General features: G+C 36.6%; 1 protein-coding gene across 1 annotated transcript; it reads left to right on the top strand.

Annotated features, from left to right (window-relative positions):
* The first annotated feature begins 3,794 nt into the window (after positions 1–3,794).
* Positions 3,795–4,496, top strand: LOC116181705 (cuticle protein 65-like). Its single transcript, XM_031502113.1, has 2 exons — positions 3,795–3,914; positions 3,963–4,496. The coding sequence occupies exons 1-2, from the start codon at positions 3,903–3,905 to the stop codon at positions 4,401–4,403; spliced, it is 453 nt and encodes a 150-aa protein (XP_031357973.1). The 5' UTR covers positions 3,795–3,902; the 3' UTR covers positions 4,404–4,496.
* Positions 4,497–13,798: the final 9,302 nt, after the last annotated feature.

The raw sequence follows: 13,798 nt of genomic DNA, 5'->3' as shown, positions 1-13,798 counted from the left end.
TATCACAACTATTATATTGACTTTAACTCTTCAAAAATTGCAATTAAAAAATCACGCGAAATCGGTATGATCTTACTAAGCTTTTATTTTAATAGGCAACCCGAGTACATCAGTCCCCAAGGTACGATCATGAAATTAATAAAAATGGATAAAGGGCACCTTCATTAAATGTGTTTAACAAAAAAATTTGCGGAAGAAGCCCAAAATTTTCCACAATCGTAATTAAAAGTTCACGTCATTTCGTCGAAATCTGGTGTTATGTTACTTATATTGCGTCACTTTTAAGTTGGTGAAACCGGAAAATCTGAAGTGACAGCTTTCATTATTCATTTAATAAAGGTGACACCACTTTTGAAGCCCACACAGTCTAAACTGGAATATCTTAGGGAAGAAGAATGTCGTAGAGAAGGTTACATGTTGCATCTGGCAAAGATCAAGTTCTCGGTATCGATCACCAATAGGGGAAACCCGGGCACTTCCTGCATGCTTCATATACCAATTCGTTCGTATCAACCGCCGATTAACTTCCAACGCCGTATCAATCGCTGCTTAGCATCCACCGCCTTATACAGAAGAGAGGGGAAGGAATATCCTCTTGCATCTTCCATAGTTCGCCTCTTTGTTAGCAACTACCGATTAACTTGGAACACCTTTTCCTATAGAAAACTACTTACTGTTATTGTAGTATATAATTAAATACAATTAGAATAGTTGTACATCATAACGTTTATTAAATCGTGGAAATATAATAACATCATATCTTATAGCTGTTAAGATAACTAGGTGTTTTATAGGTACCTTAAAGGACGATATCCATTTAAATCCGAGCGTCCCAAGGGAGCGAGGTTTTAACGGGCAGAGATCTGTAATGAAGCACCCGGAATTTCTGATTGGAGTTTGCCGTTTGTGAGGACCACCCTGTATAATAATGATTGGTTTGGGCTTCGTTACATAGAAAACCGTAATTTCGAGAACTTTCCGCGATGCCATGAAGACAAGGGGATATCATAATTAATTAGTCCGCCTACGACCGTTCCTGTTGGAATTATTTTTGTAACCACCGAAGGGTCTTGTCCTAGAGAAGATGAAGGACAATTAATATTTTTTGGTTTCGGCGCCGTTAATTGCTTATGGGCCGTTTTAGTTCCCCATAAAATCAAGGATAGAACAAGTTCCGAAGCGAGTTGTTTTGTTCGTTATCAGTTGGCGGCGTGCCTGCAAAAATTTGATAAGCGCCAGCCGACTCTGTAACCGAAAACTTACAATTAATATAAAGTTAATGAATGTAACGAGTTTTTTGAGTATGTATAATTAGCATACACTAATTAAATGAGGTACAACACAGATATAAGTATATGTGTGGTTACAGTAAAGGAGTACCTATCGAGGAGATTTTGGTGTCAAATTGTTCGCGCTTAATTAACGAATCGATTGCCAGATGTTTGGGAATTTTAGCACGAACAGGAACAAGAGCCGAGTAATTAATTAAAAATCGAATTGATTGGCTTCGATTTCGTCTTGAATACGCGACGAGTTAGATTTTCCCTGTTCCACTGCTACTAAATTGAGTTTTCTTTATAAGGTAAACGCTCAATTTTGGAAGGATCTATCTTTTTGCGTTCTACTTGCCGTAAGTAAGTCCGTAATATCTTTTGCCATTTTTAGGTGCCGTAAGTAAGTTAGATATTTTGGCTGTTTTGTTTTTTTACCGTCAGTTAATCTGAATCGTTTTCATTTTAATTACCGTTTTATTTAGTTTTGGCCTTAAGCTTAACTTACCGTTTCTTTTACTTAGCTTTGCACCGTTTTGCCGCTTCAATAGCCAGCCGTTATTAAGGAAAATTGCCGTCAGGACCGTAGGCAGACCTGACCGCAGAATTCCTTAAATTAACATCTCCGATTGAGACCACCTCCGAGACTATCGAAACCGACCGTCCTTCCGCGATTACCGCCGACCACGTCCAGGCGCGAGATTTCTTCTGGTGGCCCTCGAGTCCGGCCGTTCGCCCGTCCCCTCTACCGCCGTTTCGTCGACTACTTGCACTAATTGTTTTTATTTCCTCAAGCGCACCGGCTATGCGCGAGCAGCCCAAGCAGCAGTTCTTTAAACTATAAAACGCCGTGTTATCTTCAAGATTTTTATAACACTGAAGCATATTTTATCCGAATTCGTATTTTATTAATATTTTATCACGAGAGAAAAATGTTTCTCAAGACTGGCGTAGGTACTAACCATGGTAATAGAATCAACAACATTAGGTACGAAAAATTAAGCAGCGTACTTGAAGTAGTGTATAAAGGACGTTGCCATTGACAACGTACTTTATAAGAAACAATGAATTAACAAACGAGTTTAGGTAAATGAATCTTAGGAACGGTTTAAAATGTCAGTGTTATAAAAAGAAATTAAAGTTGGCACTCCGGAATGTTAAGAGCACTATTATCAAATTAAACGTAAGCATGAAATTTAGAGTAATATAACCTCACTTTCGATGAAATGAAGTGAAATTTTAATTACGTTGTGGAAAATTTGGGGCTTCTTCCGCAAATTTTATTGGTCCTCTATCCATTTTATTAGTTTCATGATCGTACCTGGAAAGCTTATTAACGTCACGTAACCGGCAACCCATTTGCAATGTGTTTGTTTACATATTAAGTTTGGTAAAAAATGTATTTCACTCGGTAAACAGATGGGCAAAGATTGACCTTATGTAGGATCTTAGACCACAAGCAATATATTACATGCGCAAAGTCATAAAACGTGATTATTAGTAATATTGGATATTTGAAGTTTTGAGTTAATTTTAAATTTCAAACTTTCAAGGATAAAAACTTTCTGATTCGGCGCTAAAGGATCAATAATCGGTCTTCTAAATATTTGGCCCAAGTATTTTGACCCTCCCCAAGAATAATCCCTGCGGAAAATTCACTTTCGAAAGCTCGTCCTTAAGTAGAACGTGTTATCTGCACAATATTTACCCATCCGCAACGACAACCGTACAAAACATAGGGATGTACACAAAAATGAGCACAATCTGTGTCCATTAGGGTTGCGGTTAAGACCTGTCAACTTAACTTACCTTTCGTATTCAGAATAAAATGTCGCCATTGCTAAGTAAAACAAAATTGTGTAAATTTATTCCGCTCGATAAATATTTTAACTCATACTGCAGTAATGAGCACGAGGAAAATTGTCTAGTACTTTTCTACGGCGGTGATTGTAACCGAATCACCCTTATCCAATCGACTAAAATTTTTGTTGGAAATTCAAGTGCGCTTTGAGCACACTATATCGCCTTACAGCTTATATGACTTTCAAAACTTTTGAAAGCGATGAGTTTGCAACACCTATTTGCTAAAGCTACCATATAGTGTTTCGTCCCCTATCCATTTTATTTAAACCGCAATTTATATTCACATAAAATCGAGACATAAAAATGACTCATTCGCAACCATAAACTTGATTTAGACAAAATAAGGAAGTAAAAGTGGGCCGTTCGCTACATTCCTAACAAACCTTTTTTTTTTGTAAAAGATTGCAAATCGGAAACAATTTCTAAAACCTTTATTTCGCAAATGTCTACATTTTGTTTACACTTAAATGCAATGAAATTATCTTCGCATTTTTTGAGCGAATTGGCCTTAAACAGTCGAATGTGAAGTGAGTGGTATTGTACAATTATCGTGGTGCATGTATGGTATTACCTTCAATTTAAGTAATAGTAAGAATTAAAGTAAGGAGTTTGGGTGTGGTCGATGTTATTATTAAAGGTATTTGAATATTTGCGCTATATAATAAATTAGAAAAATTTGTCAACCACGAAGGCCGATGCTGAGTATAAGTATAGGGGTTTCTCGTTCACTAGCATTGTAGTCGATCACCAACCGTCTAATCAACAACCATGAACGCTTTGGTAAGTTAATATCTTAACAATTCGGAGAATTATATTGATGTTATGTAGACCATCGCCGTATTCGCCTGCTTGGCCATCTGCGCCTATGCAAAACCCAGCGGAGTCTACGCAGGACATGGTCACGCACTCGCTCACGCCGTCAACGTAGTCCCAGCTGGACCAACAACTTTGATTGGAGCTTCTGGTGTAGTTGGACCTCATGGAGCATCCGGACCCACCGGTAGCGTTAACGGACATGGCGCTATTGGACCAAATGGTGAACACAATGCACCCGCTCATCACGGTGCCATTATTGCTGCACCCGCTGTTGTAGCGGCGCCCGCCGTTGTTGCTGCGCCAGGATTCGTCGGTGGTCACGGTCTCGGCTATGGTCTTGGATATGGACACGGAATCGGTCTTGGCTATGGGCATGGTATTGGTTATGGACATGGTATCGGTTATGGACACGGTATCGGTCTTGGATACGGACATGGTGGTTACTGGCATTAGAATTTTACTTGTCAAAATTGATTATCGAACAAATGCTCATTTTTCTCACTTCTTCTTATCTTACACTGTAAATACCCCATGTAAAATATTTATTTGAAACACAATAAAGTAAATAAGTATCCTATAAATATATAGCGTGATAAATCTCAATTAACATTTTGCGCTCCATAAGAAAGTAAGAGTGTAATTAACTGTTCCGCTTCATTTGAGTGACATGCGAAACCTTAATAATTCCATTAGTACTCGCAATAATAAGATTACAACAATTTACTTAATTTCGAACAAACCACACCCCTCCAAAGCTGTTTTTGCGGATAGAATTGAACTTTGCTAAGTATCACCTGTTGTCTTAGTCAAGGCCTTCATTTCGTAATAGGTATATTACCTATTTCAAATTGTGCAAATCAACACGAAATGATATAGAGAAATCAATATCAAGAGTTAAATTGCTTGGTTTTTCAATATTATAATTCTAAAAGCTTTAAATAATATAAACATTTTTCACACTGTGTCCAAGATAAGGAGGTCTATCACGGGGATCTCGGAAACCATAGAAGACACGATGCCATCATCGTGTCTTCTATGATTAGGGGCAATCCGGCTTCATTTTTTATTTCTGATCTACAAACAACATTAAAAATAACAAGTTAAAAAGTAATCGTAAACGATTTACATAAAGCGCATTTCCACTTGCATTCATTTCCCATTTGTAAGATGCAACTTCTGTTAAAATCCGGCCACAAATATGAAAGATAGCGTTGCACATGGGCAATCCATTGTTGACGTGCTACTTCAATTTCAGTTTATGAGAAGAATTTCATTTCAATGCTTTTCTAAACAAGAAAGTTGGAGCTGCGCATGCGCAAACCTAAATTTTAAAACTAATTTACTATAACTAACTAATAAACTAAGATTTTCCTTTGTTCCAAGCGCCTAAGTATCAAATTTCACTTAAATAGTTCCATAGATACAAAAGTTGGCACGGCGCATGCGCAAAATAAAATTTTGAAACTGGCGCTAGATTTTCCTTTATTCCAAGTGCCTATGTATCACATTTCATTTAAATTCTTCCATAAATAAAAAAGGTGGCACTGCGCATGCGCAAAGCCAAATTTTGAAACTGGCGTTTGATTTTCCTTTATCCCAAGTGCCTATGTATCAAATTTCGTTTAAATTCTTCCATAAATAAAAAATTTGGCACTGCGCATGCGCAAAACCAAATTTTGAAACTGGCGTTTGATTTTCCTTTATCCCAAGTGCCTATGTATCAAATTTCGTTTAAATTCTTCCATAAATAAAAAAGTTGGCACTGCGCATGCGCAAAACCAAATTTTGAAATTGGCGTTTGATTTTCCTTTATCCCAAGTGCCTATGTATCAAATTTCGTTTAAATTCTTCCATAAATAAAAAAGTTGGCACTGCGCATGCGCAAAACCAAATTTTGAAATTGGCGTTTGATTTTCCTTTATCCCAAGTGCCTATGTATCAAATTTCGTTTAAATTCTTCCATAAATAAAAAAGTTGGCACTGCGCATGCGCAAAACCAAATTTTGAAATTGGCGTTTGATTTTCCTTTATCCCAAGTGCCTATGTATCAAATTTCGTTTAAATTCTTCCATAAATAAAAAAAGTTGGCACTGCGCATGCGCAAAACCAAATTTTGAAATTGGCGTTTGATTTTCCTTTATCCCAAGTGCCTATGTATCAAATTTCGTTTAAATTCTTCCATAAATAAAAAAGTTGGCACTGCGCATGCGCAAAACCAAATTTTGAAATTGGCGTTTGATTTTCCTTTATCCCAAGTGCCTATGTATCAAATTTCGTTTAAATTCTTCCATAAATAAAAAAGTTGGCACTGCGCATGCGCAAAACCAAATTTTGAAATTGGCGTTTGATTTTCCTTTATCCCAAGTGCCTATGTATCAAATTTCGTTTAAATTCTTCCATAAATAAAAAAGTTGGCACTGCGCATGCGCAAAACCAAATTTTGAAATTGGCGTTTGATTTTCCTTTATCCCAAGTGCCTATGTATCAAATTTCGTTTAAATTCTTCCATAAATAAAAAAGTTGGCACTGCGCATGCGCAAAACCAAATTTTGAAATTGGCGTTTGATTTTCCTTTATCCCAAGTGCCTATGTATCAAATTTCGTTTAAATTCTTCCATAAATAAAAAAGTTGGCACTGCGCATGCGCAAAACCAAATTTTGAAATTGGCGTTTGATTTTCCTTTATTCCAAGTGCCTATGTATCAAATTTCGTTTAAATTCTTCCATAAATAAAAAAGTTGGCACTGCGCATGGGCAAAACCAAATTTTGAAATTGGCGTTTGATTTTCCTTTATTCCAAGTGCCTATGTATCAAATTTCATTCAAATACTTTTATAGTAAAAAAGTTTGCAATTCGGCTTATAAATGGTCGAGATGCGAAAAGGGCACTGTGAATTTTGAATCGATTCGATTCAAACTTTTGGCATGGCGTATTATATGGCTAAAGCTATGCCCATATTGAATTTCATGCAATTCAGTTCATAACTAACGGAGATGTAAAAGCGATCGAACATTTCTAAACAAAGTTATGGTTCACACGGACAGATAGATGGGCAGACAGACAAAGGAACAGACGGAGAGATCAACCGGCAGGCGAGAGATAGCAATGCAAAATTATAAACGATCTCTAGGATCGTTAATAAACGGCAAAAGTGTAAAATTATAGAACATGTAAAAAAACGGTTTTTTGTTTTTTTACAATAACTTTTTTTGTAAGCGGTACAGAAAAAATTCCTTCCTTGGTACAAGACTCGACACCATAACGAACCAAATAGCGAAAAAGTAGAACAATAGCTCTTAAGATAAAGAACTAGTAGCGTCGCAAAACGAGCGGACGGACGGACGGACGGACGGACAAAGTGGCCACAATAGCGCATTTTTTTTTTATTTTTGTGGAAATGCGCTAAAAAGTAGAACAATAGCTCTTAATATAAAGAACTAGTCTCAACAAACGAGCGGACGGACGGACGGACAAAGTGGCCACAATATTGCATTTTTTTAAATTTTTGTGAAAATACGCAAAAAGGTTATTACCTTAATTAAAAGCATTGCGGTTGTTGTCTAGAACGCATGATGTGATGTTGCTATACGTTCCGAGTTTGGATTTATTGTGTGGTGGCGCGGGAAGGAGACTTGCCTTTTGCCTCTTCGAGTTAGTATAAGCAAAGAGTAACCATAATACTCTTTCGTATAAGTTAGTTAGCGTAATGAGAATGATGTTTTGTGTGTAGGTACGTAATGAGATTCCATTAAATTCAGCATCACGCCGATCACCTGTTCAATGTCCATCAGCAACCTTCTCTTCACGTAGCCAAATTAGCTCGCTACGGCTACGGTGGTAGCAACAATAGAAATTACCATTGTGTAATTATATACAGGCTGTTTCACGCAAACCTAAAAGTTTTCAGGCTCTCATTGATACATACCTACATTAAATCTGAAAATGTGCATACCGACATAGTTTTTCATGATCTATCGACAGAAAATATTATCGGGATCGTTTCACTTCCTGTTTGCCAGGATATGGATAGCAACTTTCTTATTTTAAATCGTACACCCTATATTTCATTTCATTTTCGAAATCTATGTCGCTGGATATTTTCCCTATACTCAGCGTCGAAGGTTTTCAAGGTATTCAAGATCTTCAAAATTATGCATAACAATGTTAGAAAATCTAACATCAAACGGAAATCATAACAGATAGGTATAGGGAATGCAATAATTGAGCGATGTAGAATTTTTTCGACATTTGAAAGTGCAAAAAAATAAAGCACACGTTTTATTTGAAAGATTTAACTTTTTAAGGCTTGAAATTGTTTTAAAACACCCTCTAGAAGGGCGATCAAAATTTAAAGTATTCGCAGGTAGCATCAAGTCAGAATTGCTGATTTTGGAAAACGTTTTGAAATTCAAGTCAACCGAGTCATAGGTACAGGGCTTAACAGAAGAGCAGTGAAACTTTAAAAATATTGAAAAATCTTGAATAACTCGAAAACTTTTGATGGTAGGTATAGGGGGAATGGGGTACAAAATGACGTAAAATTTATGTAGATTTGGAAAATGCAATAAAATATAGGGTTGTCTAAAACATAAAAAGTTGCTATCCATATCCGGTAAAACCGGAAGTGAAGTGATCGTGATACTATTTTCTTTAGATAGATCAAGAAAAACTATGTTGGTAGGCAAATTTTCAAATTTGTATATAGGTAGGTATACAATAGTATTAGGTACTAAGTTCTGATGTACAAACTACAAGTAACTTCACGTACAGGGTGGTTCATCCATTGGGTTCTCCGTAACGGCTGATATACTGTGGTAACGGTGAGAGATAATAATGTAGGTTCAATGGGGGCAACGTTGTCCCTTTTTGTCACTATAAAAAACGCATTTGAAGTTTTTGAAAAATTTTTGAAAATAACTCAAGTATCACCGAAAAACTGAACATGTCAAATTTCTTTTTCATTTTCCCTAGTTCCCTAAACGGTTGACAATGGACGGTTCTCGTTAGCACACCTTTTTTCAGAGAATCTGAATCTCTTATCGGAATTTCCATAACACGCTAAATGTAGAAGCTACAGGCTAATACTTTCTTATTAGCGCATTACCACAAAAATAACAAAAAAATGCGCTATTGTGGCCACTTTGTCCGTCCGTCCGTCCGCTCGTTTTGCGACGCTACTAGTTCTTTATCTTAAGAGATATTGTTCTACTTTTTTCGCTATTTGGTTCGTTATGGTGTCGAGTCTTGTACCAAGGAAGGAATTTTTTCTGTACCGCTTACAAAAAAAAGTTATTGTAAAAAAAAACAAAAAACCGTTTTTTACATGTTCCATAATTTTACACTTTTGCCGTTTATTAACGATCCTAGAGATCGTTTATAATTTTGCATTGCTATCTATCGTCTGCCTGTTGGTCTGTCCGTCTGTTCCTTTGTCTGTCTGTCCATCTATCTGTCCGTGTGAACGATAACTTTGTTTAGAAATGTTCGATCGCTTTTACATCTCGGTTAGTTATGAACTGAATTGCATGAAATTCAATATGGGCATAGCTTTAGCCATATAATACGCAATGCCAAAAGTTGAATCGAATCGATTCAACATTCACAGTGCCCTTTTCGCATCTCGACCATTTATAAACCGAATTGCAAACTTTTTTACTTATAAAAGTATTTGAATGAATTTTGATACATAGGCACTTGGAATAAAGGAAAATCAAACGCCAATTTCAAAATTTGGTTTTGCGCATGCGCAGTGCCAACTTTTTTATTTATGAAAGAATTTAAACGAAATTTGATACATAGGCACTTGAAATAAAGGAAAATCTAGCACCAGTTTCAAAATTTTATTTTGCGCATGCGCAGTGCCAACTTTTTAGCGCATTTTTGAAATAAATACGCTATTATATTCGTTATTGCTGGCAGGCCGGCTGTCCGCGTTAGATCTCCAACAACTACAATAGCTAGAGACTTCAAATTTTCACTAAAAGCTTCCTGCTATAGTGTAGATGTGCAGGCACTAGTCTATTTTGAGTTAGATTACTTGTGAGATCGATAATTGAAGATAATAATTTCGATATGGGTTTCGGAGGTGCTATAATTTTACCGTTAGATAGCGCTACCAGTATAAAAACTTATTATTTACTTTGTGATTTGTTTTACAAAATGAAGACGTACCGTCAATTGAAATTAAATAAAATAAATTATTTAACGCAGCCAAAATTACTCGTGAGATCGATAATTTTAAACTTCGCTAATAAAATACTGACCTGCATTACCAAAAATGCGCTTTAATCATGCATATGCTGATTTACAACTTGTTTATATATGGAAGCATTTAAGTGAAATTTGATATTTAGGCGCTTGGAACAAAGGAAAATCTAACATTAGTTTCAAAATTTAGGTTTGCGCATGCGGAGTTCCAACTTTCTTATTTAGAAAAGCGTTGAAATGAAATTCTTCATAAACTGAACTTCATGAAGTAGCACGTCAAAAATGGATTGCCATGTGCAACGTTATCTTTCATATTGTGGCCGGATTTTTACGATTTTAACAGAAGTTGCATCTTACAAATGGGAAATGAATGCAAGTGGAAATGCGCTTTATGTAAATCGTTTACGATTACTTTTTAACTTGTTTCTTATGGGCCTCATATAACATATTGTATTTTTGACGGAATGAGATAAAGGATAAAAAAGAAAAATAATAGATAATATATCAAACCATGTTGATTCTGCAATATCTCAAGTTACCCGTGGAATTTTGAGATCGAACATTGGTATGAAAAATTGTTAAAGCGTTTTTTTTACAATTAGAGTAAATTAGAGTTTACGTGATTGGGGAAATTTCCAATTTGTGGCGTTCTGCCAACTGGATCTAGATTTTTATGGGTGTACGTGTACAGTTATGATACCTATTTATATTTTGATTAGAATTTTGCAAGATATTATGTTTAACCTTAGGATTAGAATTATCCATGTCAATGACTGCATGCGCCGATATCATTTGGTTTAGAATTGTTGCTGGAATAAAGTTTATTCATAAGGTCAATTTTATCTTGTCATAGGTTAATCTTGTCTTTAAGTGGTGGCAATTAAACTGTTTTTGTCACAGATAATGGTTTGAAGGTAATCAAGTTCACTAGGTTTATCCCTAATGAATTGGTCAAACTCGACTGTATTATTGTAAACAGCAAATTTGCCGTAGAACATGGTATTTTCATTATCAATTAGGTACATGATTTTAATTTGTTTTTTGTGCAACTATCAGCGTAACTACCTATTATATAACTTTATGTTTGATTTTGTGAGTTACGTTAGCTTGATCTCATTTTCAAAAATGTCTGCGTATCTCTTAATTAATGTATATAAAAGCTCAATAGTTTTTTCATCTAAATCTCTAAAATCAAAATTATCTTGAATCCAATTTAGATTTGCAATGTCTATTTTATTGACCTTTTGGGGTTTGTTGTGGTTTTCTAAAATTTGGTCTACTGGATCTATAGAACTCTACTAATGTTTTTCTGCAGTATGATTTCTTTATTATTTAAATTGATTAGTCTAACTGTAATTTGTTGATTATTTTTGTTAATTGTTCTTGCACAATACACACCTGGGACTATTACCTGGGGTTCAAGTGCTATCAACTCTTCATGAATTTGATTAAATTGTTTGTTGATGCCTATACAGGGTGATTCCTATAGTACCTGCCACCGTTTGGGGAGCGTATAGGGGGTGCCTAGGGGAAGTCTTTTCATATAGGACACTTGGGGTCGGAAATCCAAAATAAGGGCGCCAGAACCAAATTATCTTCTGGAATTTCACGCCTGTATGTAGGCAACCCAACCGACCGACGTTTCGCGCGGAGCGATGCAGAGCGAGTTAGCGCGAGGAAGCGACATGGGAGGGAAGGAGGGAAAACGACAGTCAAAGCAATAACGTTTACAAGTGTTCAACGTGGCCACCGTTGTTCTCAAATCTCAATGCACTTCCTATATCTAGCCAACTATTATTATACTATTGCCATAGTGTTTATTCACTTGATACGCGTCGTTGCAGACGGGATTTCGTGGGTTTAAACAAAATTCTGATCAAGTGCCAGCCACACATCGCCGCCTGAGATCGCTCCGTGTGCACCGCCGGCCGGTTGGGTTGCCTACCTACAGGCGCGAAATTCCAGAAGGTAAATTTGGCTCTGGCACCCTTATTTTAGATTTCCGACCCCAAGTGTCCTATATCAAAGTACTCCCCTACGCACCACCTACACGCTCCCAAACGGTGGCAGGTACTATAGGAATCACCCTGTATAGGAGTACACAGTTCGCACTTTTAGAAATTTTAACGAAAGGCGGTTCCACAGCAGTATTACACAGGTAATAAGCTAATTTCAAGTCTAAAAATCTAAAAATTCAATCCAAATTTTCAGATTTTGTTACTTGGAATAACTTATACTATAGGATAACTTGCCTTGTACAATCGCCCAAGATGTATACCTACCCTATTGTGGAGATTAAAGAAGGGGGTTTTCATTCAGAGGTTTTTTTCCGTGGTTTTCTTTCCGTGGGTTTTTTATTCCGGGGTTTTTTTTCAACGGGGTTTTTTTTCCTAGACCTCGTGGATAGTACACAATACATTATCTCAAGACGCGACACGAGAATTGTAGTTTACGACTTTTAGTCTCTGTAATGACTGAGATCTAACTTCCATTAGTGCGTAATGCAATATTGATTGCTCATTGTTTATCCCTTATTTTAAATTATATTGCAGATAGAATTAAAAAAAAATACTATAAGTAAACACGTGTCTATTGGTCTTTAAAGCACTTGCAACCGTTTTAAAGGCATGACCGCGACGCTTTAAAGACTTGATATACACTTGTCGCTAAATACTTAGCTATTATTATCATTTTCATTTATAACGATATTTCCACCGAAATCGCAGAGAACTTCCCAACAGGTCAATTTAAGGAAACCACATTCGCTTGCTTTATTATAACACATAACTCTATATATTCCTTAAGGTCCATAATCACGTTTGACTAACAGTTTAATAAATAATAATAATATTTTTTTTTTCATTAGGTTGCATTATATATTTTATTTTATTCGCTTTCTTGTGTCATGGATTCTAAACCTTTTTTTCTACAATTCTGGTAGCTGAAGTCTTTTTTTTGTTATGTAATTTCTAATTTTTATCTTATTTCCGCTAAATCTATTTACTCTCGCAAACATTATTACATCTGAATGGGATAAGATGGAAGAAGTATGGTCTGTTATTACACATCTAACTTTTAGCGCATTTTTGCAATTTTATTTGTAAAAAGTAGCTTTAATCTCCACTTTGGCTGGCTGGACTGGGCTGCGATGGCTGGCTGGCTGCGCTGGCAGAAAAATGTTGGCGCGTAGAAGACTCTTGTAGAAAGGCAACGGGTGTACGTGTATCTACAGGGCCGTGAAATTTGTCAACCTAGGGAACATGTGCTACTGATGTGGGGTTGGCGACATCTGGCGGTCATCCTCGAGCGTAAGTATACTAACGTGTAAGGTTTTGTCAGTTTTTCCTATCTTTCTACTACAGTTTTGGTCCGATTCTTTTGAAATTGTGTCGTCGGAAAGATGTTGTAGACGGAATTCTTGTTTTTGCATAGGGGCGAAATTACGACCTTTTGCGAGGCGCTGCGCGCAGCAGTCTTCGAGAGTAGTCTGCTTCGGGCGCCTTTTACCTTCCGTTGCGAACTCAACGCGTTTAACATTTTCGTAAATTCTGAATCGCTGTCTACTCTTTCTACGTGTCCGCCGGATAGAAGTGATTTGCGAGTGAACGGGAACGCTCGGAAAGGGGGTACCGTCAACGGG

This window comes from Photinus pyralis, unplaced genomic scaffold (genome assembly GCF_008802855.1).
Source record: "Photinus pyralis isolate 1611_PpyrPB1 unplaced genomic scaffold, Ppyr1.3 Ppyr1.4_unclustered_Scaffold1744, whole genome shotgun sequence".
In the NCBI taxonomy this organism is placed as follows: domain Eukaryota; kingdom Metazoa; phylum Arthropoda; class Insecta; order Coleoptera; family Lampyridae; genus Photinus; species Photinus pyralis.
The sequence above is the reverse complement of the archived record's forward strand: the minus strand, read 5'-3'. Positions and strand labels throughout refer to the sequence as shown.